General features: G+C 38.6%; 2 protein-coding genes across 10 annotated transcripts in view; both read right to left on the bottom strand.

Annotated features, from left to right (window-relative positions):
- Positions 1 to 27,268, bottom strand: part of LOC109217816 (histone-lysine N-methyltransferase ATX2-like) — a 54,343-nt gene that overhangs the window by 2,712 nt on the left and 24,363 nt on the right. For 2 of the 9 annotated variants that reach the window (XR_002066691.1, XR_002066687.1), the window contains exons 25-26: positions 11,266 to 11,524; positions 10,458 to 10,517 (exon numbers count right to left, since the gene is read on the bottom strand). The gene's annotated coding sequence lies outside the window, so the exon portion shown is untranslated. Of the gene's footprint in view, positions 1 to 647; positions 739 to 7,930; positions 8,638 to 10,457; positions 10,547 to 11,265; positions 11,525 to 27,268 lie in introns of those variants that run through there. The other 7 variants (XR_002066689.1, XR_002066686.1, XR_002066694.1 and 4 more) reach the window with 6 other exon arrangements.
- Positions 20,469 to 21,134, bottom strand: LOC109217814. Its single transcript, XM_019382087.1, has one exon. It carries the CDS (start codon positions 21,132 to 21,134, stop codon positions 20,469 to 20,471), a length of 666 nt encoding a protein of 221 aa, XP_019237632.1.

Genomic DNA, 27,268 nt, shown 5'->3' on the forward strand with positions numbered 1-27,268 from the left:
GGGGGGGGGGGGGGGGGGGGGGAGCAAAATGAGTGAGCTTGAATTTGAAACTCTGTAGAGCCTAGCTCTTTTTTTCGTGTCCTCTATTTACATTCTAGATTTGCTTTTTGCATGTGTTCTTCATGCATTTCTTGCTTTCCGTTAGATAATTTTATCACCTTGTTTGTGTTCTCCAATGCCATCTCTTAAAGGTTACTGACATTAACCAGCTCAATTAGTACAGTCTCAAGCTTATCACATGATTTAGGATAAGGTATTTAAGTCTTTGAAATTGGAGATTTGCAACCTTGAAATATTTGGGGTTTGCTCTTTCAATCTGCAATACTTTTTTAGTTGGTTAAAACCTCCAATTTTTGAATATCAGGTCGCCCTATTGAATGATATTTGCCAACTTTAGGACCTCAAGACATTCCAATTGCCCCCAAATCTAATCGCCTCACTCTAAGCAAACCTTGTATTTGATAAAGTTAATTTTTCTAGTTTGCATAAAGACCCGAAGAATGCTAGAGGAAGGTGAAGAGCTTTGCTCAAGAAACCAATATCATTTAACAACTTCTTATGTTCCAAAAGCACTTTAGATTTTCAAAATTGCTACACTCACACTAGTTAGTTTAAGACAAGTCAATCATTTGTCCTTGAATACTCACTTTTCTAAGATTACAAGCCCTTGATAGCGCATTTCTACTTCCTAGTGCAACTTAAGAGAGAGTTTGTAAACAACAAGGTTCACCTGTTTTGCTAGGAAAGGACAGAACAATCAACAAAATTAGATTGAACCATGAAAAATTAAAGCTCAAATCGATGAAAAATAAAACAAGTTAGATGATTTATTTTCATTTATTTAAATCTTGGTATATCAAAAATTATCTAGTATTTCTCCTCGTATGTATCTTGCAAATAAAAGATATCGTTGTCATTAAGTCCTTCTTCCCTTATTCTATTCAAGCGCCTCCCATGAAAGAATAGAAAAAGAATCTTAACTTCTACACTGTAACATGATCCCTACTTGTACTTTTATTACAGTAGAGAACGCCTTTGCATTTAATATAAGAGCTTGTAGATTCCAAAAAGAAAAAGGCAAAAAAAAAAAAAAACATGAACTCATCTGGCATTTGCAGTTACACAATTATTCTTTGAGAGGGTCCTACGACCCCTGTGGACTATTATGAAGTGGAATATAAACCCTCTTGAGAAGTCACACTCAAAACTATACTAAGTGGTGATATACACACGCTCCCACATATTTATTTCATAATTATTTTTTAGTTTTTCTTCTTTTCCTTTTATCCTTTTTTCTATTCCATTTTTTCTTTTTACCTGCTACTACTGTCGACAACCAGAAGCCATGGCTTTTTCCTCTTATCTCTCTTTTTTCTTTCTATTTTCTTTCTTTTGCTTTTGCCTTTTCATTTTCTTTTCTTTTTTCATTCCTTTCTTCCGGAGTCTAATCCTCTGTTTTCAAAGGCAGAATTGGGACTCGCCCCGGGGCGGAGCACTCGTAAAACGCCCCTGGGCTTATGTGTGGGGCTTAGTTCCGTGAGACTTACGTCTCGGCCATCGGGGCTTACGCCCCGAACACGCCCAACGCCCAACATACTGTGCTCGCTTAATAGAACTTTATGCAATTGTATGTAACTAACCCTGTAAATCTTCAAATTTTCTTAATAAATCATTGACTGTTAAAAATTAGTTTTTTCTTATAAGTTGAGAGTATTTTATGTCATAATTAAAATAAAATTATTGCATGCTATCCACTAAGACTGCTATGATAGTTAATTTTAGGGAAAATGCATAAGTACCCCCCTGACCTATACCCGGATTCCCAACTATACACTTTTTCTTTGCGGGAATCCTATTACCCCCCTAAACTTATTTTAAATGTAATTATTTGCACCCTTAACGCTGACAACCAAACTCTTGACAAATGGTGAGCTACACGTGCCCCACATGTATTTTTAGTACTTTTTTTATTCTTTCTTCTTTTTCTTATCCTTTTTTCTTACTTCTTATTGTTCTCATTTTTTTTGGTTATTTCATTCTCTTTTTTATTGTTTTGGTCACCGGCAGCATAAAATGGTGGTCGTTGGAATTTCACAAACACCATTTTTTCCGGCGAATTATTTTTCCCGGCGATATTTTTATCCCAATCTAAGTGTGTTTTGTTTTATATATATATAAAAAAATTTCTTGAAAGTATAGTTCATGTGTGGGAGGAAGAGCAAAAGAAATAAAAATGAATATAAGCTGAGAAAACTTTTTCCAGTTAAAATTTCAATACATCATTTTTCTTCCTGCGTGGGACGGTTTTCCGATGATGAATTTTTTCCCCCAAATCTGGGTGTATTTTGCTTTGCTTATGAATAGATCTTTTTGAGAGTTTAATTTGTGTGTGAAAAGAAAAAATGGAAGAAAAACGGTTAGACAAAGTCACCGGTGAATGAATATCCGCCGGAAGTAGAGAAGAAACGAAAAAAAAAGTAAAAGAAAAAAGACAAAGGAAAAGGAAAAGGAAAAGGAAAAAAAAGTAAGAAAAAATGATAAAAAAGAATAAAAAATAATCTGAAAATTATTTTTTCTTGCTTCTCACTCTCCCAAAGGAGAGTGAAATACACATACTCTGCCACGTCAGCGTTAAGGGCGCAAATAATTCCATTTAAAATAAGTTTAGGGGGGTAATAGGATTCCCGCAAAGAAAAAGTGTGTAGTTGGGAATCCGAGTATAGGTCAGGGGGTCCTTATGCATTTTCCCCTCTAGATAAAGCTGAAAGGTACAATATAAAACACCTACTATAATTGAATTAGAAATAAAGAAAGATACATAAAACTCTTTATGGAGCTGGTTCTTCAATCTGGTTCATGTAGGTTCAGGTTTGCACACTTGAATCACACACGAACTGCTTNGGGGACTTATGCATTTTTCCTTAATTTTAAATAAATCTTTCATTCAAAAAGTATTATTTATTAACATTTGTTATGTCTTTACTATATAATAGTCCATAATTTTTTTATAATTATTTTTCTAAACATTATTTTTTTCACGTTTACGAGATACAATACTTATTAATTTTATAGCTCAGTATTAGCTAGTATATTTACAAATAATTAGTTATCATGGTATTATACGGTGAATTATGTGTCACTTTATTAAATTGTTGAAACTTAAAAATAAGTGATGCTAGAGAATCATATTTAAATTGTGAATTATGTTTTTATATAAATTATCTTTCAAATAGAAAGCATATTAAATAAAAGGAGTATTTTAAAAAAATATTAAATTATAATATCGAAATTATTTCAAGATTCATTACTCCTTAAGAGATACATATAAGATTTTGTATCGAATACATTACTTTTGATGTTTGAGTTGTAACGACATTGAAGCTAATTTGCATATTATGATATATGTCATACTCTTTTTATTATTCATAGTTGAATTATAATTTATAAATATTTTACATACATTATTTGTTTTAATTTTGTGATGTTAATGTAATTTTTATAATTATTTTTTATTTTATACTATCTTAAAATTCTTGAAATTAGTAAAATTTAAAGATCCGTGGGATTTACACCCCATGTCTCAGGGCTTACACCTCGCCTCGTCAGAGGTAAAACGCCTCGCCTCACGCCCCCGCCTTTTAAATCATTACTCTAATCAACAAAACCTTCTTGAGAAATACCACAGAGAAAATTTTTTCAAATGGAAAGAAGACAAGAAAAGAAACTTTTTCTGTACATTAACGACACTATTAGTGAAATAAAAGAAACTAAAAAAGCAATTGATTAAGGGTGTGTTTGGTATTTTACAGAAAATATTTTTCTAAGTTTGGTTGGCTTAAATGTTATAAAAATAATTTTCTTGATGAATAAGAGGAAAATGACTTCCCTACCAAAAGAAGATAATACGTTTTTCAATACTCTCTTTCAATCATTCTCACCCCTAGTGTCATCCCCCAATCCACACCCTTGGCACGGATGGCCCCTAGAACCTGACCGATCACCTTGCACACGATCTCACCCCGCCTATCCTCGACCCGCCCCTACCTCGACAACCCTCCAACTCTATACCCCCGGGCCACCTCCCTCTCAATAGCAAATCCACCTTCACTACCACCACCAACCCACCCTCGGCCCCCTTTCCCCCGCCTCGTCCCACCCCTTCCCTCCCGCCCCCGACCCACCAACTCTTGCCACCCCTCCCCCGCCCGTCTTAGACTTCGTTAACCGAAACACAAAGGTCGGGGACCAGTGTCAAAATAAGGGACCAGGTGTCGGGACATGGTCAAGTTTGGGGTCGGCTAGCAAAAACGGGTGTCGGTGTTGGTGTTCGGGTCTAGGATCGAGGGTCGGGTATGGGTTGCGGTTGGGGACCATGGTAAGGGTTGAGGTTCGACGTCGAGGTCAGGTTGGGGTCATGATCCACTATCGAGGTTCAGTTCAAGGTCGGGGTTCACGATCGAGGTTCGGTTCGGGTTGGGGGTCTAGGATCAAGGTCAAGGAGCGCGGCCGGGATTAGGGATCGAGGCAGGGAGCAAGGTTCAAGGGCAAGGGTCAGGCCAGAGTTAGGGATTGTGATCGCTATTAGGGATAGGGATAGGGGTGCGGATCCAGAGTCAAATTATGGACCGTGGTCGAAATTGGGTGTTGGGGTTAGGGATCGTGATCAGGGTTTAATGCCAAGGTCCAAGCTCGGGTCGAGTTCAGGTTGGGTTTCGGGTTTAGGTAGGGGATTGTGGTTGGTTTCGACGTCTGAGTTATGGGTCAGGGTCGGGGGTCGAATGTTGAGGTCTAAGGCGTGAGTTCGAGATTATAGTCCTTGCCTAAACTATATAAGGTGCTCTTTAGACAATATTTTCTCCTTATTAACCAAACACTAGGAAATAAATAAGAAAGCCATTTGTTTTCTAGGAAAATAATTTTAGCAAAACATATTCCATCATACCAAACACACCCCAAGAAAAATAGCGTTTTGGTTTGATTTTGTAGGACAAGAGAGAATATGAAATGAGAGCAAAAAAGGTCATTGGAGTTGGCCTTCCAATTAAACACCGGCTTAAATTGTTCACTGTTGTTAGCTGAATTTTTGAGACTCGAAAGAAAATTGAAGAAAAAACAAGAAGAGGAAGGAAATAAGCTTTACTGGTGGCCGGAGAAATATTTTAGGGAAGGCCTAGTGGCGGAAAAAAAATTTCTAGCTGGATTGTTCTTTGCTAGTTGGGTTATATTTCGATGATGGGTATCCGGAAGCTATGGCAAATGGTGGGGATGTGTAGGTGGGGGTGGCTGTTAGGTGTGTATATATATATATATTTGCTTCTCACGAAGAGTGTATTTCACTCTCTGGCACCTCAACATTAAGGGGTAAATAATTCCACTTTAAAATAGTCCAAGGGGGTCACAGGACCCCGTAAAGAAAAAGTGTGTAATTGCAAATAGGAGACGATTTCAAGAGGGTTTACATGCCTTTTCCAATTCCAAAACTTAGTAAAGAACCTTGAAGGGTGTTGTCCAAATGCGATATTCTTTAAACGAAACATCCACCGAAATCCTTTCGAAAAAGTTTCAGGGATTCTCCAAACGCCATATTCTTGGAACCACGATTACAATGTGCAAATTGTATAGTTGATAAAATTAAGAGAGCTCAAAATAAAGCTCAACAATTGGAAAGGAAACGACAAATTAAAGAAAATTGTCACTAAGAATGAGAGAGAATGGACTTATTAAAAGAACTATATAGGAACCTAGCCCAAAAAAAGAATTATTGAAAAGAGACTAATTTCAATGTCACTAAGAATGAGAGAGAATGGACTTATTAAAAGAAATATATAGGAACCTAGCCCAAAAAAAAATTATTGAAAAGAGACTAATTTCCAAAAATATTGTCAGGAGCAATGGAACTTACTAATAACTTAACGGCAGAATGGCCTAAATGGCACCTATACTTATCCCACTTTGTCATGCCGGTCCCCAAACTTAACAATTTGTCAATTGAACACTTACACTCCTTCAAACCGTGTATAATAAACGCTTATGACACGACGCTATCAGTGCGTGTAATACAATCTCCTACACGTAGGACGCCACGTCAAGAAATTAAACCACATAGGCTCCAGGTCATTTATTATGGCCATAGAGGAAAATAAAATAGGAAATAATTATTAACCTCCAACCCAAATTTTCCCCTCATTTTACACTTATTCGCTTAGGTTTAGTCCCTAATGAAGGCGGCGACTTGGGTCGGCGGCGGGAGGTTGTCGGCGACGGTTCCGTAGTTCACAATCAAAATCAAATAGAACACTCATCTAAATTAAGTGAATCTCAAAACGTTGAGATGGAGAAGGGATTTATACAAAATTCAATTAAAATTTTAGGAATTGTGACCCTCCTCTGCATCGGCTGCTTCGAAGGTGTGGCAAGCCACGAGTTCCGGCACCTTATCATCTGCAGCAACACCTTCAGGCGCCCAGGTAGCCGGGGCAGCAATAGGTGCTTGCTTGTGGAACTGCTCTGCTAGCTTCTTCAAATTCTCCAAATTATCAGGGCCCAACTAGTGAATATTGAGGAAGAATATCCTGCAACTTCTTGGTCGGAGGGGAAAATACGCTTTGGGTATTAAATCAAAATAGGGAGAAAGAGAAAGGTGGGCATGAGGAAAAACAGATCCACCCATTTGCTTCAGTTATTTGGATCCACTCGTTTGCTTTTTTCTTTTTTTACTTATTTTATTTTTTATTCTTATTTTACTGACTTTTTCTTCTTATTTTAATTATTTCTAGTTCAAAATGCTCAAACTCACGCTCATTATCCGCGTAAACTACACCACTTTGTCCAGCTCAACCATTATTTTGCCACATGTGCTTGGTCAACGGTGAGAGGGGTTTAAATAATAGGTTTTGATCAAGTTAAAGTGTCTGGATGAAAACAAGTGAAGTTTAGGGACCGGCATGACAAAGTGGGACAAGTATAGGTGCCATTTAGGCCATTCTGCCTAACTTAACAGGTACAATGGTTCATTTCCACCTCCAATATGTTAGAGAACGGAAGAATTGTAGATTTTGAGAAGAAGAAAAGGCTTTTTGTATTTTTAATTGTGTTTACATCCCATGAGCAAGGGAATTTATACAAAGCTCCTAATGCTAATTAAGGAAATGAAAAAAATCTATACAATCAATCCAACTAACAAATCAAATCAAATCAAATCTCCTAAAATTATGCTAATCAACAATATCCTAAATATAATAGAATCTCCTGAAATCATACTAATCAACACTCTCCCTCCACTTGGTGCAAAGATGTCGCACATGCCCAACTTGCAACTAAACATATGAAAAGTTCGCTAGTTGAAACTTTTGGTAAACACATCAGCTAGTTGTTTTTCCGATGGCACATAAAACAAACTAAGACACCAGTTGTAATTTTTTCTTTGATGAAGTGTTAATCGATTTCTACATGCTTTGTTCGATCATGCTAGACTGGATTATAAATTATACTAATGGCAGCCTTATTTGTCACGATACAAGAAAAGTTTTCTTTTTTCAGATAATCTCAATTCTTCTAGTAGCTTTTGTGGCCAAAGCAGTTCACAAACACTCTGGGTCATAGCACCATATTCTGCCTCTGCACTTGATCTCAGTGTTGTCAAAAGCGAAAAGCTCTAAAAAGCGTCCCAGGTCTATTAGGGCTTTAAGCGCAAAACGCAATTAAAATGTGGGCTTTAGTAAAAAAAAATGAAGGGAAAAAACAAATATATATATATATATATATATATATATATATATATATATATGTATATGTAATTCAAGAAAAAAGATAAACAAATTCACTCATAATGTTTTACTTAACAACTAATACGCTTATTTGTCAATTCTTATTATTGTTTGGTACTGATCGATTCAAGATAGAACTCAGGGACAATAAGGCACATGCCTTAGCGCCTTGCTTATGTTGAAGCGCGCTCCCTGAGCTTTTTTGAGCTTTAGGGCTTAAGTGGGCCTTTAACAACACTGCTTGATCTAGCAACTACACTTTGCTTCTTGCTTCTCCAAGTAACCAAGTTTCCTCTTACGAGCGTACGTTACCGGATGTAGATCTTCTGTTATTCTAGAGATCCAATCCAATCCGCGTCTTTAAAAGGCTTCTATTTGGAGGTCATTATGTTCGGAGAAAAGTAAACCTTTGGAGCAAACTTCAGATACCTCATACTGTGAAAGACAGCTTGCATATGAGGATCTCAGGGATCATGCATGAATTGACACACCCGGCTAGCTGAATAAGATATGCCTGGTCTACTGTGGGAGAAATAAATGAATCTTCCAACAACCTCTGATATCTCTCCTTATCAACTGACTCTCCAACTCCGCTTTGTAACTCGTGATAACTTCCAATGGGCGATTATACGGGCTGCAACCTGTCATACCAGTTTCTTTCAAGAGATCCAGAATATACTTCCTTTGAGAAATAAAGATTGCTCTTTTTGATCTAGAAACCTCAATTCCTAACCGCCTATACCCTGTATTATTTCTTGGTTGACATCATTACTTTCCCAAAAAAGGCTTGACCAGAATTTTGAATTCCATCTAATATAATACAAGTCATCACGCGATCTACCACGCCAATCATTTTCCCTGTTTGAAGATCCTGAAAAATACGACGATCGTGAAAGGACTCGATTATACAGTTTAGAGCTTTGCTAATGGCACTAACACATAAAAGATTGAAAAGGAACTCAGGGACATGGAGCACGGATGATAGTTTAATATCAGGAGTACAAACGACAGAATCTGTTCCACGGATAGGTGTTAAAGAACCATTGGCTATTTTAACATTATCTTCTTTGAGACACGAAGAATAGTTTCTAATGCCTTTAGAAGAACATGTTATGTGTCTATTTGTACAAGAATCAACAATCCAAAAATTAAGGTGAGCAGCAAAGGCAGTACCTGATTGTACATAATTGGAAGTAGCAATATTAGCGGAGACAAGTTTGGCTAGGAGGAGACAAAGAAGCTGCATTTCATCTGAAGATAAGATTTCTCCAGAAATCGTCTCCTTAAATGTATCCATATTTTCTACCTACTTAGAAAGAAATCTGAAGAAAATTGCTCAGAAACATTCTGCCTCGCCGAAAACCAAATCTGTGTCGACGGAACCTTAACTCTAGTGAACAGAAAAATTAAAACTAGTAGGCAAAGGAAGTACCTGATTGTACATAATTAATTAAAACTGATCAGAAGGAGTTTGTGTTGCGAACAGCCATCAAGAGAGAGAAAATTCAACCTCTTTGATTAAAATGAAACCCTAGTGTTACGAGGGAGATAACTCACCTCAAAAAGATAGCAATGACTCTAATACCTAGTGTTTTTGTGTGTGTGTTTACATCTCATAAGCAAGGGACATACAGAGCTCATAATGCTAATTAAGGAAATAAAATAAATCCATACTATCAATCCAGCAATCAAATCAAATCAAATCTCTTGATATCATGCGAGAATTAACAATCTCCTAAATATAATCAAATCTCTTAAAATCATGTTAATCAACAAGAATAATGGTCGGAAGATGGGTAATCTCAAAGTCGTAGACTAATAGCAACTAGTACGCCAAGAGAGGTGGTGTTTGGGTGGTCGAAAATGGCTGGAAAGCACCTAGGTAGAGACGACACAAGTACTCTTAAGAATATCGGAAACGATAAGTGAAAATATGGAGGAACAATTGCCTTAACCTACAAATTGCGATGAATAAGCTCATGAGCATCGGACTAGGGACGGTTGAGCAACTCAAGAGAACCGCCTTACCTTATTCCACCATAGAGATAGAAGTGAGGAGGTTGTGAAGATGGCCTCGTTTTCCATTCATCCGGTCCGATAAATGGAGGACCGACCGACCCGAGTTCTCACAAGTGTTGGCAGGTTCTAGAGTGCCCGTCCAACATTCAATTAGAGATAGTCCAGCACGAGAGCCGTATGATATAGAAAAGGTCGCAAACTATTCAACGCATGCACAACCATGGCTACTCCAACGAATCGCGCAGGATTTTTCTACTGGAATATCGTGAACCTCTTGGTCGTGCTAATTGAAGCACATCACTTAAACACACAAAAAAAAGGCACCTTGGGTATCTCTCATAGCCACTGGAAAATTGCATAGTGATGAGATTTCTCTAGCACGCATTGTTGATAAATGCACAATGAGCGAATTTTCACAATGTTTTGATGCCTTGTGCAAAAAAAAAAAAAAAAGGAAATAAAATTAAGTGAATGCATGGAAAACCTATCTTACATCCAATCTCCTTATTTTATACTTCTTATGTGTATTTAGTGATATTATTTATGTGAAACACTTATAGACAATTCTCAATATAACATGTATGTCTAATCAATTTATATAATTTATCAAAACCACATTTCAGAACAAGAGTTCAATAGATGAATAGATGATACAATAGTGTGATACTTCACCTGACCATATGAAGAGATTTGAGGCACCATGCTCCAGTGATTTGGTTCAGATTTCGTACCCTGTGGCATTAAAATGGACATTCTTGAGACTGCATATGGAGTTTGATCGCAATCAGGACAAGGATAAAGATATAAATATGTGAAAAGAGGAAATCAAAAACCAAGTAAAATTCAGATAACAACGAATGCAGCAACTAAAGGTTTAGGGAATAATATAACAAAAGCAAGTCTGGTCGTTATGTTTTTATTTGTCCAGATGACAGTAACTAATACACCTTTTAGTAACTTGATAAGTGACCCAGAAAATAAAATTACTTTAACAAGATGGAGCTTTAGGGCCAAACTAAAATTGCACCTAGGGAAAGATTAGACCATATTTGAACAAAATAGAGAAGTCAAAAAAGGGAACAAGCTCAGAAATACGTTAATTCTCCCATTTCAATTTGAATATCAAGATTCAAAATTTCAACATTCTCATTTCTGCCACCATCATCTTCTAGACATGGGAATTCTTGACTGGACAATACTCTGTCTCATACAACATAGTCGGTCTAACCACCGCTCTGTAGAACTTACCTTTAAAAATAATTGGCAATATCAACAGCCAACATAAAAATAATAGTGCTGAAACTTAAGTGGAAAATTCAATAACATCATTGACTGTGTCAAGATACTCCTTCAATATTTCCAATAAAAGTACAAAACATACCCAATGAAGTCATATCTAAGATTCTATGATCACCTGTGCTCTTTCAGTTTTATGCACTTTGTGAAAAATCAAAAAAGTGAAAAACTTAAAACCTCTTACAAGTAAGTTTTTGATACTCCACTCTCAACCATCGAAAAGTATTTCACCATCTACGTGGTCTTGCTGTATCACTATAATTTATCATCCATTCTTCAATCTCCCGGTGCAACTCTCACTCCAGCTAAAGACAGCACCAAGAAGACAGACTTCAATTAAAAGGAAGGTCACAAAATACAGCCTTTAAAATGGCATGACGAGATATCCAGATGGCAGATTCCACGCTGCATCGAAACAACAAATCCAGCTTCTGAAGATTGGTCTGCTTGATCAAAGAAATCATGTCTTACATGCAAGTGTGACAATCTTCCAGATCAACAACATAACAGTGTTAAAGAGGAATATGGTGAAAGGACTTTATAACAGGCGTATATGCTGCAACTACTGCGCCCTAAGCATTTAGAAACCACCTCTAAAGACAGTCAATACCACCAACATGCTATAAGCATTTTGATCCTAAAGAGCCGGTCCCATAAGCACTTCCTAACTACATAATTAATATATGCATCTCTGAAATATAACCACCAGCCTGCTACAAGCATTTTGATCCTAATGAGCCGGTCCCATAAGCACTTCCTAACAACATAATTAAAATATGCATCTCTTTTATTTGAATTTGTTCTTTTATACTTAATACTCCTCTATGAAGTTTAAAACTCGAATGGGAAAAGAAAGTCGAATTTGAACATGACATAGATGTTCACTGATCAACAAAGAAAATAGAAATACAATACACGCATCCAGAAATTGTTGGAAAGATGTACCTAAAACATGAAATATGTGTGGTTGGATACAATTGACCCGACACAAATATAATAACATTTTGGAAGCTTTGTTCTTCATAGAGGGGTAGCATTCTGTTTATACGGTTAAGTTAACATGAAACAAACAACAAAAGTCTATTTAAAATTTTGAAATAAAACTGAAGGAACCAAAGAAAACTAGAAGAATTTGGTTCTATAACATTGAAACTAAAAACCAAAACAAAACACCAACAAAATTTTAGTGCGCTAAGTCCATTTTTCAGCTGAAAAGAATGGATGCCACCGCTACACTTAGGAGGTCCTTCTATGGCTAATACGCCACTGATTTTTTTCATTACGCGGTATATTTGAAATAAAATAGTTTATATGCACGTGGAAATGAATTGTGTTCTCAGTACTACTAGTTGATTCTTGAAGAGAGACCCCATGTATTTGTTTCCCACTAACTTTGTATTTCCTATACATAGCAAACAACAATCTCACCTTAGCCCCAAAAAGAGTTGAGGTCGGCGGAACGAATCCTCACTTCTTTCTTTATAAGCTCCATTCATATCATCATCATACAAAAATAAAATAATAGCCGTGAGATATAATATATACATATAAGTTCTCTAACAAATTGATAACCTATTCCTAACAAATTGAAAGCCTATATATATATATATAGTGAGTAATAATAATAAGAAAAAATAGTAATAATATTAAAAGTTCTCTAACAAACTGAAAGTCTATTCCTAACTAGTAAGTATCACCTATATGAATATTTTTCTTTCATTATGTTAACCAAGTCTGCATTGATTCTAAATTTGTAGGCCTTCCAAGATAACTTATTTCCATGTGATTATAGGTCTACCTTGTCTTCTTCTAACACCTTCATTTATCATAGTTTCACACCTACAGACCAGTGCACCTGTTGAGAGACACAAAACATGATCAAACCATCTCAAGCAACCTTCTCTTATTTTATCCTCAATGCGTGCTACTTGCACATCATGGCAAATTTGATCATTTTTTTTATCTTATCTAATCTTGTATGATGGCACATCCATCCTCGCATCCACATCTCTGCAACACTCATCTTGTATATATGTTGGACATTAGCGGCCTATCATTCACCACCATTTAACATTCTCGGTCTTATAATTGTTCTATAGAATTTACCTTTCACTTTGGTAGATATCCTTCTATCACATAATACCCCAGTAATACTTCTTCATTTCAACCATTGGGTTTTAATAATGAGTAACATTTTCATCTATTATTCCATTCTCTTGAAACAACGAACCAAGACATCTAAATTGTTTGCATTTTGGTACGGTAATCTCTAGTCTCACCTCATTTCGCTCTTCTCATGTCGACTAAACGTAGAGCGCATATATTCAATCTTGCTTCTACTTATCCTAAAACCCTTACTCTTTAAGATGCGTCTCACTAGCCTCACTAGCTAGTTTCGTTGATTAATACAATATCATAAACAAATAGCAGAAACCATGGGACCTCATCTTGCATTGTGTGGGTTACCTCATTCTTAAGTTTATGTTGTATTGCTCTTTCCTAAAGTTTCATCGTATGACTCATGAGCTTAATACCACAAAAGTTTGCAGAATTTTGAATATCTCCTTTGTTCTTATAAATTGGAACCAAGGAACTATTCACCACTCATTGGGCATCCTACGGCTTCTTATTATAGCATTGAATAACTTGGTGAGCCATTTTACTCCAAGACACTTCCAAACCTCTATAGAGATACTACCGGACCACAAGTTTTTTTAACACTCATATTTTTCATGGCATCCTTTAACACAGTCGGCCTAATTCTATGAGTGTAGCAAAGCTTCTATTGAACACAGACGTGTTGAGGTCTAAAATGTTATTCTCTTGGTTTGAGTTGAGCAATAGATTAGAATTGCCTCTCAATCTCTCCTTAATCTTGTTATCTTCTATCATCACTTATTAAGAATGTCTTTAATAAACTTCACCTGGTTTAAATCCTTACCCTTCTTCTCTCTCAGTCGTGCTAGTTTAAACATTTCTTTCTCCCCTTCTCGGTGTCCTTAGCTTTTCGTACAAGCTATCGAGAGCTTATTCTCGAGCTTTACTAACAGCCTTCTTAGCTTCCCTCCTAGTTCTCTTATGTTCTTCTAAGGCTTCTTCGTCATCTGTTTTTGGCAACTTTCTATTATATTGTCTATTAGCCTTAATAAATCTTTGTACCTCATCATTCCACCACTAAGATTCTCGTGGTTGAGGCCAGGCTACCTTCGCATATAGTTTTTCTTGAAATGCTAACTGGTTAGCACCTTTTTATACCCACCACCCAATGCGTGGTTGTTTTCAAGTCATCTCCTTTTCTCACTCTACACTCGAGTTGAAATGTAAATATAAATTAGCTTTACTTCATGTATTTACATTATGTCTAGCTTATTTATGTCATTTCATGTAAACATAAATAAAGGAGGGGTCTAATACTCAGAGTTTTCAACAATCATTCAAATTTTGTATTGGTGTCGCTCCTTCCTAGTACCAAGTTGGGTCTTTGTTGACTAGCTTGATTGTAGAAACTTAATTTTAGGAGATCTGATTATGTTGACTAGATTGATTGTAGGAAGCTTAATTTTAGGAGTTTTGATTATGTTGACTAGATTGATTGTGAACAACTTTCAAGGGCAAAAAAACAACTTCCAAGGTCCGAACCAACAACAATGGCAGCCTCAAAACAATCCAAGCCCAGTATATGAGGCACCAACAACCCCTTTCCATGGAGGAACTCAACACACTCATGGGCCAGCTTTGCCGGACCATGCCCTTCTTCCCACTCATGAACCTGGAGCCATCTCCAACCTTCCAACTCTGGCCACCAATAGTCCAAGTTCCGCAGCCACCACCATCACAACCACTCTCACCCATCGACCTTCTAAGCAGGGGCACCACCATGGCATTGGACTATCTCAGAGAGTCCAATGTGGACCTGGAGAACATGCTAGAAAAATTAGGGATGCCAAAGACAAAGGCCTTCCTCATGCAGGAACCCCTGGAGAGAGTTCAAAGAGCAATTAGGAGAAATGTTTATTGTTTTGTGCCCCAAAAAGCTCATAAGCTGCAAATTCAATCTTCGGGTACACTCATTTCCAAACTCAAAAAACTCAGCAGTGATTCTGGTCCCTCTTGTGGGTACCTTGAACCCAACCCCAATGAGCAAGGGGAAGGGAATCAAAAGGAAAGCTCCAACCCAAAACACCCTCTTAATGAACTTTATAGTATGGAATGCTAGGGGGGCCAACAGTGCGAAGTTTCGTAGGCACTGCTCATCTATGGTGAAGCTCCATAACCCTGTCGTACTGGTCTTGCTGGAGACAAGAATGGCAGACCACAAACACCTAACTGCTAAGCTCAAGTTTGATGCTCAATTCCAATACCCTGTTGCTGGACAGTCTGGTGGGATTGTTCTTATGTGGAAGGATGATCTGCTTAAGTTAGAAGAAGTAGCTACTACTCCACAGGGAGTGCATGTCATGGTCAAGGTACTCCCCTACTCCACTAAATGGCTTTTTTCTGCTATATATGCTAGTAACTGTGTCAATAATAGAAATAAGCTCTGGAATACATTAGAGGATCTGGCTTCTGTGTATGGGGGTAGTTGGCTCCTTGGATTCAATGAACTTCTAAAAGCCAGGGATAAGTTTGGAGCAATGTTATCAAAGACGAAAAGCGCAAAAAAACTCTAAGGTCCGTTAAGGCTTTAAGCGCAAATAAAGCGTGGGCTTTAATGAAAAAAGGCGCAACTAGAGAAAAAGTAAAAATATGTGTATGTAGTCCAACACTAATAATTTATAAGCATGAATAACAAATATATGGACAAAGAAATTAGAAAAAAATTACGAGAAAGTAAAATATCAATTGTTTAATGTCGTCTTTTTAGGATTACACTCATTGGCAAGGAAAAGTATGCCTTAGAGCCTTGATGAGATACTAAAGTGCACACAAAGCGAGGCGAAGCGCTCAATATATTTTGAGCCTCGCTTCAGGGCTTAAGTGTGCTTTAAGCGCGCCTCTGACAACACTGGTTTGGAGGTAATAGCTTGAACACTAATAGAAGCAATAGATTTTGGAAATGCTTGAACAGTTGCAAATTAGTGGACCTAGGTTTTAAAGGCTTTAAATATACTTGGTCTAATAAAAGATACTCCAATAAGCAAGACCTAATCCTAGAAAGAATTGATAGGTGCTTTGCAATTGATACTTGGATTGAGGAGTTCCCTAAATCAACTGTTACCCACCTTCCTAGGACTCACTCAGACCACTGTCCTCTTCTTTTAAGCCTAACCTAGCAGAATCACAACAAGGCCAACAAGCCTTTTAAGTTTGAATATATGTGGTGCAGCCACCCTGACTTCCTCTCTTTTGTGGAGGGCAGTTTTGATGCTAGTACTGATATCCTGAAAGCTACCTCTGTTTTTACCAATAGAGTAGCCGACTGGAATAAACATGTCTTTGGCAACATTTTCCTATTATATAGGAAAAGGCATATCCTTGCCAAACTTTCTAGCATTCAGAAGTCCAGTGCCTACCATTTTAGCATCTTCCTTCAGGAGCTTGAAGCCAAGCTCCAGCATGACTTCTCTGTCATTCTAAAGAGTGAAGAAGACTTCTAGAAGCTTAAATCCAGAATTAATTGGTTAAGTGAAGGTGATGCTAATACTAAATTCTTCCATATATCCACACTTCAGAGAAGAAGGAGGAACAGGATCATGTCCCTAAAGGATTAGGTGGGAAACAATATTTAGAATCCCAAGGACATTAAAGGCACAATCCTTAACTACTTTACCAAGATCTATACCACTAAACACAATACCTCAATGCTGAACAAGACCCACATCACTGATAGTACTAATGTACTGAATACCAGGGAGCAGGACACCATTGACTCCACCCTTAGGCTCTCTGAGATCAAGTGTGCCATGTTCTCCTTCAAGGCCATGAAGGCACCTGGGCCTGATGGCCTCCACCCCTTCTTCTATCAGAAGTACTAGCACATAGTCTCTAACAGTGTAATCCAATTCTGCAACACTGTCTTTTCCACAAGTATGGTCCCTCCTGAAATAAACCAAACCAACCTCTGCCTCATCCCTAAATGCCCTAATGCCACTATGCTGAAAAATTTCAAGCCAATTGGTCTGTGCAACACACGGTATAAGCTGATCACTAAGATGATTGTCCATAGAATCAAACCATTGCTTCAAAACATTATTGGCCCCACTCAAGCCAGCTTTCTAGCCAATAGAAGAGCCGTTGATAATGTCATTGTGGTCCAAGAGTACATTACCCACTTCCAAAACATGAAAGGTAAGAATGCCAACATAATCCTGAAAGTGGACTTAAAGAAGGCTTTTGATAAGTTAGAATGGTGTTTCATCATAGAATCCCTTCTCTTCTTCAAGTTCCCCATTAAACTTACCACCCTCATCATGTCATGTCTTACTAAAAGCTTCATCTCCATCCTTGTCAATAGTACCCATACTGATTACTTCAAGCCCAACAGAGGCATTAGGCAGGGGGATCGTATGTCTCCCTACCTGTTCATCATATGCATGGAAAAGCTTTCCAAAGATATTGACAATGCTGTAACTGATAAGGATTGGTTCCCTATCAGTATCAGCAGGGGAGGGCCTAGAATCTCCCACTTATTCTTTGTTGATGACCTCACTATGTTTGCCAGAGCCAATAAAAGAAATTATGAGACAATCTTAGCCATTTTGGGCAATTTCAATGTTGCATCTGGGCAGAAGGTCAACCTCCAAAAATCCAAAGTGATATTTTCCTCTAATTTCCAAGTAGAGTGTGCCACATCTTGCAGTGCCATTTTAGGTATCAAAGGTGCTAAAGACTTTGGGAAATATCTTGGTTTCCCCATCTTCACTAAAAGGCCTAGGAATAGTGACTTCCAGTTCATCATAGATAACCTTAACAGTAGAATGACAGGATGGAAAACCAAGTTCCTGAACATGGTTGGTCGAACCACTCTGGCCAAGTCTTGCCTTAGTAGCATCCCAAACCATGTCATGCAATACATCCAGTTACCCTCCCAAATTACCAACCAAATTGACGAAATCCAAAGGAATTTTATTTGGGTACAACTTCTATGAAAAGGAAGTTACACACGGTCAAGTGGGCCACAGCCACCAAACCAAAGAACAAGGGAGGGCTAGGCCTCCAGTAGTCCCACCTTAAAAACAAAACATGCCACACCAGTCTTGCTTGGAGACTCTACAATAATACTACCTCCGTCTGGGCTAGAGTGATCATGGGTAAGCACTGCAATGGAGGGGGAGTAGGGTTAAGGCTAAAACTAGAACCTAGAAAAATATTCAGGAGGCTGGAAGATTTGCACAAATTGCACTAGATGGGTGGTTCACAAAGAGGGCAGGGTTAGATTTCTTACTGACTCATGGTTGCCCAAGATGCAACCTCCGGATAAAATCCTTAATGGTCCATGGCACCACAGAGACATGAACACCAAAATTAATTAAGTGTTCTCCAATGGGGTTTCGTATTTCAGCTACATTCCTTACCCAATACCCATAACATCATCTTGATATTACAAAACACCTTCATCCCCACCTCCACCTCTGTTGAGGATAAACCAATCTGGAACCTTAACCCCAGTGGCACGTTTATTACCAAATCAGTCTACTCCTATCTTGATGCACTTATGCACAATGACAATTCTAACGAAGACCACTTCAGCTGGATTTGGAAACTAAAGACCCCTAATGAAATCAAGTTCTTCATATCGCTCATGCAACAAAACAGGCTGCCTACGGGGAATCACTTACATCACATTGGCCTGAGATTTATCCCTAATTGTTACTTCTGTGATCATGCAACAGAAGACATACACCACATCTTCTTTGAATGTGCCAATGCCAAAAAGTTCTGGCAGCGTTTGTTGCACAACTGCACCCAAAAGCCTAGCCTTAGTGTAAACCCCTTTTCTATGCCAAATTGGGAAGACACATAGCATAGGCTCCAAAATGTGGACTACAATGCTTGCATCACATGGAAACAACTTCTGCCCTTCTGCCTCTGGGCAATCTGGCTAACCAGGAACTCTAATATCTTTGAAAAAAGGAAAAATCATGTCAATGTTCACCAAACAATAGCTGAGACTGTTGAATACCACCATGTAGCAGCCACTTTAAGGGCGGTGAGAGCAACAACCACCTTATACCTAAAGTGGCGACCACCGGATAAAGGCTATTATAAGCTGAACACTGATGGAGGTGCATGCCTTAACACAGGGAAAGGGGTATATGGGGAGTATTCAAAAACAGCAAGGATGACTGGATCTTAGGCTTCATGAGGGGGCTCCCAAACACTGATAGTCTTAGGGCAGAGCTCCAAGCCCTATGGTCAGGGCTAAAAATAGCCCTAAATCAAGGCTTGTCACCTCTGGTGATTGACACCGACTCTGAAATGGTGTTGGAAATGTTAAAGAATGGCAACTTAACTCACAACCCCATAATTTCTGAATGCAGGTATCTGATGGAGCAGTTGGGGAACCCAGTCACAGGCCATAGTTACCGGGGGCAGAATCAAGTGGCGGACCTCCTGGCAAAGGAAGGAGCTAGGAAGGAAGTTTTTGACGAGACCCAATTTTTGGCAGTTCCTCAGGTGTTTGCAAACGAAGCAGTGTGGACAGACATCTTAGGAACTGTTTTTGAAAGAAAAATCAATGTTTGTAATAGGGAGACTTTGGTAGACATTGATGACAATCAACGGGGGATCTCATCCCCCCTTATATTGATGTAATTTTGTGAATGTTTATATATATATATATATCAAGTTAACCAAGAAAAAAATACTAAACATTAGTCTAAATTTTCAACCGGTCCGGTTTCAAAAGAATGGTAGGACTCAAAGCACGAGAATCAAACCATTTAATTTGCAATCTCAATCCATAAATCATTTCATTTATATTTTTGAGAGTGTTTATATATATATATATATATATATATATATGAAAATTATATAAAGGCACACCAAATAATAACTTATATTATTTACGATATTTTTCAAAAACATATTGTGAACGAAATGCTATTTAACTCTCCAAATAGTAATAGTAGAGTATAACTAGTGGAATATAAAATGACAAGTGGAGTATATATTAAAAGAAAATAACTAGATTTGAATGTCAAACAAGTAAAAGTACAATAAATTGAACAAGCAAAAGACTAGACATGAACAACTATAATTAAATAGCTACAAATTTGTCTCATATTTTTCGTTAAGAACCTAAAGGTCTTTTTCCTTTTGACCTTGGATTATACATACATGCAAGCACGAAATACACTATAACAACTTCATTTTTTTTTGATAAGGTAAATTGAATTAATCAAAAGGGACTCTCGTATACAGGAAGTATACCAAAAAGTAGAGAATTTACATCAGAACATGATTCTCTACAAAAGACGCCCAATTTTCTATACAAGTAGGAGCTATATGAGTGCACCAAAAAGCGATCAAAGATAAAAGACTATTCTTAAGATGTGAAAAAGGAGACTCAATCCCCTCAAAAGCCCTCCTATTTCTCTCCCCCCAAACTATCCACATGAGAGCAAACGGGGCGAACTTCCACCCCTTTTGCTTTCTTCTTCTACGGAAACCAGCCCAGCTATATAACATTTTCTTTACAGTGCTTGGCATCACCCATTGAACACCAAGATTCAGGATTGCCCTCCACAAAGCCGAGAACACAGGGCAATGCAACAAAAGATGATCAACTTCTTTCCTTGAGCTTTTACACATGTAGCACCAACTAACAAGTGTAATTCTTCTCTTTCGCAGATTTTCAGCAGTCAAAAGCATTCCCCTTGCCGCTAGCCATGCAAAAAAGCACACCTTCGTGGGCGCCTTAGGAATCCAGGTCGAGGAGTATGGAAAAGTGGCCTCCTCTCTCACCAACATACTCTGGTAAAAGGACTTCACGGTAAACAAACCATCGCCACGCAAACCCCATCTCCAAGAATCACAAGATGGCTGGGGCGTGTCTTGCCCATATAGCAGTGTCAACAAATCTTGGAGCTCCGCAATCTTCCAATCTTGCATGTTCCTTCTAAATGAGAGGTCCCATACTACCCCCCCCCCCTTTCCTTCATGCTCCTTACGAATCTGTTGGACCATCAATTCCTTCTGGTTTGAAACTCTGAAGACGCGGGAAAGGAGACCCTCAGAGTTTCTCTCCACACCACCTATGATACCAAAAGCTGATTCTCCTTCCATCTCCCACCTTGCAAGTGATGTTGCCACTGAAGGCTTCCCAATTCTTCACGATGCTCCTCCACATGCCACACCCGAAAGGTGTTGTGATTGCCTTGGTCCTCCAACCCCCTCCCGTGGAATCGTACTTTTCTACTATGACCTTCCTCCATAGAGCATGTTCTTCTACCCCGAATCTCCACAACCACTTCCCCAACAAAGCTTTGTTGAATACCCTAAGATCTTTTACTCCAAGTCTACCCCACTTCTTTGGGGAAGTGACTGTCTGCCAATTCACTAGATAAAACTTTCTAGTTCCATCAGCTGCATCCCAAATTAGATTCCTTTGAAGCCACTCCAGTTTTTCTGTGAGGCTTACAGGAGCTTGCAACAAGGACAAGTAATAGGTGGGCATACTCGATAAAGTGCTTTTAATAAGCACTTCCTTACCGCCTTTTGACAAGTACCGTTTCTGCCAGACTGCTAATCTTTTTTCAACCCTTTCGATCACTGGATTTCAAACTTGTGAGAATGCACGGGAGAAAAATCTATTTATTGATTAATTACGACAATGATACAATGAGCCCTATATATATATAATACATGTCCTACTCCTAATACATATGGGATTAGAGTTATTTACTACTATCTAACAATCAAACTAATACTCCCCCTCAAGCTGGTGCATATAAATCATATGTACCGAGCTTGTTACATATATAACTAATATGAGGACCAGTGAGGGACTTGGTGAAAATATCAGCAAGCTGATCATTCGACTTCACAAATTTTGTAGCAGTATCTCCCGAGAGTATCTTTTCTCTAACAAAGTGACAGTCAATCTCGATGTGTTTAGTTCTCTCATGGAACACTGGATTTGACGCAATATGAAGAGCAGCTTCATTATCACACACAAGTCCCATCTGACTAATCTCACCAAATTTCAACTCTTTGAGCAACTGTTTGAGCCAAATTAGCTCACATGTCGCCATAGCCATTGCTCGATATTCTGCTTCTGCACTAGACCGAGCAACCACATTCTATTTCTTGCTCTTCCAAGACACCAAATTTCGTCCTACTAAGACACAATATCCAGATGTAGAACGTCTATCAGAAGGTGATCCTGCCCAATCAGCATCTGAGTATCCAACGATCTCCTCGTGGCCTCGATCCTCAAACAATAACCCTTTGCCTGGAGCTTATTTTATATACCGAAGAATGCGGACAACTGCATCCCAATGACTATCACATGGAGATCCATAAACTAACTCACAACACTCACAAGAAAGGAAATATCAGGTCTAGTCGCTGTGAGGTAATTAAATTTAGGAATTTTTACCTCCTATAGCAAAGGTTAACACCTTAATTATTTTAAATAAATACCATTTAAAAAAATTATATTCTATAGATACCTTTTAATGTTTATAGCAAAACATCTAATTTTGGTTACCTCCTACCCCTAAGCCACTAAATACGCTATTCAGTTACACTATTTTCTTTCTCTCTACTTTGATACATGCCATTCTCTCCCCCCATTCCCTAAAAATACGATGCTCAATCTCAAAATTCCTACCCACATCACCTACCACATAACATAAACTGCAACAAAACAAATTCACATCAAAATTACGTTTTCTAACTTGATTCTTTCTCATTTCCTGTCGGAGTTCACGTTTTATTTGCCAACTTAGATGCCCAAAAACTAGTAGTTTGTGAATTCCGCTCCATTTGTCTCTTCCTTCTTTCGGGTCCAATTCAACTATGTAACAGGGGATCTTGCTCCTTCTGCTACTCAATTTGATTAATTTTTTTTCATGTTGTTTGCTTTGGTGATTTGGGGTTTTTTAGATGGATGATGACGACGAGGAAGATTTGCTGTACAGAGTTGAAGATATGATTGACTTCTGCAGTTACTGCAAACAAAGGATGATGAGAGACAAGAGGGACATAAGGCCTATAATTTTGATGTTCAATTTGTAATTTTGATGCGTGGGAACAGTGACATTCAGGGTTTTTGCTCGACGGCGGATTCGCCTGAAATTAGGGTTTGTTCTTGAACAAAGACGGCAGAGTTTGGGGCTGAGCAACTTGATTTTCTGTTAATATATTTCAATGTATTTTCAACGTATCATGCTGTATTTTCATGTATTTCATTGCATTCGTTGTCTTTTTTTCATTGTAATTCAATGTATCTCGCTGTATTCCGTGTATTTCATTGTATTCACTGTCTTTTTTTCATTGTATTTCAATGTATCGCGTTGTATTATATGTATTTCATTGTATTCACTGTCTCGCTATATGCCATGAATGTATTCATATATTTTTTTTTTAATTAATATAATTTATGTATTCAGATGTATTATATAATTTCTCTGAAGATTGCTCTGTTTTTGGGGTATTTTTAGGTTGAGAATCTTTTTTATAACTGGAAATACAAAATTTGTGTGTTATTATTGAGTTTGTTGAGTTATATTAGGAGTCTATTATGTTAATTGATTCACTTTCCGTTTAAAAACAGTGTAATCCCCTGTTTCACGCCGTGAATACGGTCGAATACAGTCGAATACAATAATCTGTCCAGCTGTAATCCCATGTTTCACGCCATGAATACAGTCGAATACACTCGAATACAACAACTGATTAGCTGGACTTCCCTGATTCACGCCTATTTTTGCTACTGTATTCATGAATACAATAGCTTAAATACATCTAATACATCTTATAACAACAGAAAACGTATCTACAATCCGTAATATAGCAAATGGTATCTATAGATAGCTAATTACCACTAAAAGATAGTGCTTTATGAAAATTTCTCTTAAATTTACCAACCAACCGCCTATATCTTGCAGGATCGCTAAGAGGCTCCCCCTGTCTTGGCAGAAGTTTAGAATTCAGATCCATCGGACTGTCAACAGTTCTACAACTTGTCATTCATGTCTCCTCAAGAATATCTAAGGCATACTTCCGTTGTGAGATCACAATACCTGAGCTAGACTGAGTGACCTCAATACCTAGAAAATACTTTAATCTGCCCAGATCCTTAGTATGAAAGTGATGAAAGAGATGTTGCTTCAACTTACTAATACCATCCTGATCATTGCCGGTAATAACAATATCGTCAACATAAACGACCAGATAAATACAGAGATTTGAAGCAAAATGTCGATAAAATACAGAGTGATCAGCTTCACTACGAGTCATGCCAAACTACTGAATAACTGTGCTGAACTTACCAAACCAGGCTCGAGGAGACTGCTTTAGACCATAGAGGGACCGGCACAACCGACATACAAGGCCACTAGACTCCCCCTGAACAACAAAACCAGGTGGTTGCTCCATATAAACCTCATCCTCAAGGTCACCTTGAAGAAAAGCATTCTTAATGTCCAACTCATAGAGAGGCCAATGGCGAACAGATGCAATTTTAGCCACGGGAGAGAAAGTATCACTGTAATCGAGTCCAAATATCTGAGTATATCCTCTGGCAACAAGACGAGCCTTAAGTCGATCAACCTGGCCATCTGGACCAACTTTGACTGCATACACCCAACGACAACCAACAGTCGATTTACCCGAAGGAAGAGGAACAACCTCCCAAGTACCACTCGTATGTAAAGCAGACATCTCGTCAATCATAGTCTGTCGCCATCCGGGATGAGACAGTGCTTCACCTGTAGACTTAGGGATGGAAACAGAGGACAAAGATGACACAAATGCACAATGGAATGGTGAGAGACGATGGTAACTTAAACCGACATAATGAGGATTAGGATTAAGTGTGGACCGTCTACCTTTTCGTAGTGCAATCGGTTGATTAAGAGGAGACAAGTCCGCAGTATTAGCAGGGTCAGGTGCAGGACGTGAATCAGTTGGGCCTGATGTTGGGTGCGGACGACGATGATAAGTCAGGAGTGGTGGAGCTGTAGAAGGTTGAACTGGACTAGGTGGTGGCACTGGAGCTATAGTTGGTGGCACTGGACTCGTTGGTGGCACTGGACTCTGTGGTGGCACTAGAGCTATAGGCGGTGGAGCTGCAACTGGAACTGTAGGTGGTGGAGCTATGGAGGAAGATGAATGGGAGATAGGAGCTGAATCTCCAAAAGAAGGAACTGGTAGCACCTCATAAATATCTAAGTGATTAACTGGACCTGTGAAGTATGATTGGGTTTCAAAGAAGGTAACATCAGCAGACATAAAAAATCGCTGAAGGTCAGGAGAATAACATCGATATCCCTTTTGCGTTCTCGAGTAACTCAGAAATATGCACTTAAGAGCACGAGGAGCTAACTTATCTTTTCCTGGAGTAAGGTCATGAACAAACCACGTACTCCCAAAGACACGGGGTGGAAGAGAGAACAAAGGTAAGTGGGAAAACAGGACACAGAATGGAACTTGATTTTGGATAGCTGAAGATGGCATACAATTAATAAGATAACAAGATGTAAGAAATGCATCTCCCTAAAAACGCAGTGGAACATGAGATTGTATGAGTAGGGTACGAGCAGTTTCAATAAGATGTCTATTCTTTCTTTCAACTACCCCATTTTGTTGGGATGTGTACGAACAAGATGTTTGATGAATAATCCCATGGGAGTTCATAAACTGCTGAAATGGGGAAGACAGATACTCTAGGGCATTATCACTACGAAATGTGCGGATAGAAACCCCAAATTGATTTTGAATTTCAGCGTGGAAGGTCTGGAAAATAGAAAATAACTCAGACCGATTTTTCATCAAAAATATCCAAGTGCACCCGGAATAATCATCAATGAAACTGACAAAGTAGCGGAATCCCAAGGTAGAACTGACCCGACTAAGACCCCAACCATCTGAATGGACTAAAGTAAAAGGTGACTCTGCTCGATTATCAAGACGTCGCGGGAAATGGGAGCGGGTATGCTTACCGAGCTGACATGACTCACACTCTAGAGTGGACAAGTGAGATAAGCCAGGTACCATTTTCTGAAGTTTTGACAAACTAGGATGTCCTAACCGTTTATGTAATAAATCTAGTGTATCAGTAACGGGACAAGTTTTTGGAGGAAGACAAGATGCGAGTCCATGTGATTTTGCAAGGATAAGGTAATAAAGTCCATCTGATTCACGCCCGGTACCAATGATCCGCCCTGTACTGCGTTCCTGTATAAAAACAAGGTCATCGAGAAATAAAACAGCAAATTTAAGTGATTTGGCTAAGCGACTAACGGCTATGAGATTAAAAGGACTACCAGGAACATAAAAAACGGAGTCTAAAGGTAAGGAAGGAAGTGGACTTGCTTGACCTATTGCAGTTGCTTTGTACTGAAGGAATTCAATATAATCCGGTAAAGAAACCATCTGGATTGGATTTAATGCATTGGATCCAACAAATTGTGAGTTAAAGGCTTCCGATACGAATGCCATTATAATATCGTGCCGGAAAAAGCAGAAATTTTCTGGGGATCACTGTTCACGCCGGAAAAATCACTGTAGCTCGCCGGAAAATTCCAAAGTTGTCGGAATCTGTCGGAAATAGTACCAATGGACTCGGAATTGCAAGGAGATGAAGTTGTCCTGAAGAATTTTTTTCAAAATCTTACCGGAAGAGGTCACACGCGCCGGCGAGTGTGACAGACGCGCCGCCGGGAGCAGATCTTCGACAGGCGCGTGAAGGCGCGTGGTGGGTGAGTATTTTCCGGTGAATTTTTCTGGGGTTTGGTCGGATCTCTCTTGGGAAACTTGTGGTGGTGTTGGATTTTTCACAACACTGATAATTAGTGACTTCAATTGATCCATATCGGTATCACAGAAAACCAAGGTGTCATCCACAAAGAGCAAATGAGAGACTCTTCGGGCGCTGAGCACCCCGATCGGAGCTAAGAATCCTCTCAAGAAGCCACCGCCTGCCTCACGATCCATCATTTTACTCAGAGCATCCATCACTAGAATGAATAGCATAGGGGATAGGGGGTCACCTTGCCTGAGACCCCTGGAGCTGCCAA

The sequence above is a fragment of the Nicotiana attenuata genome, unplaced genomic scaffold (genome assembly GCF_001879085.1).
Source record: "Nicotiana attenuata strain UT unplaced genomic scaffold, NIATTr2, whole genome shotgun sequence".
NCBI lineage: Eukaryota > Viridiplantae > Streptophyta > Magnoliopsida > Solanales > Solanaceae > Nicotiana > Nicotiana attenuata.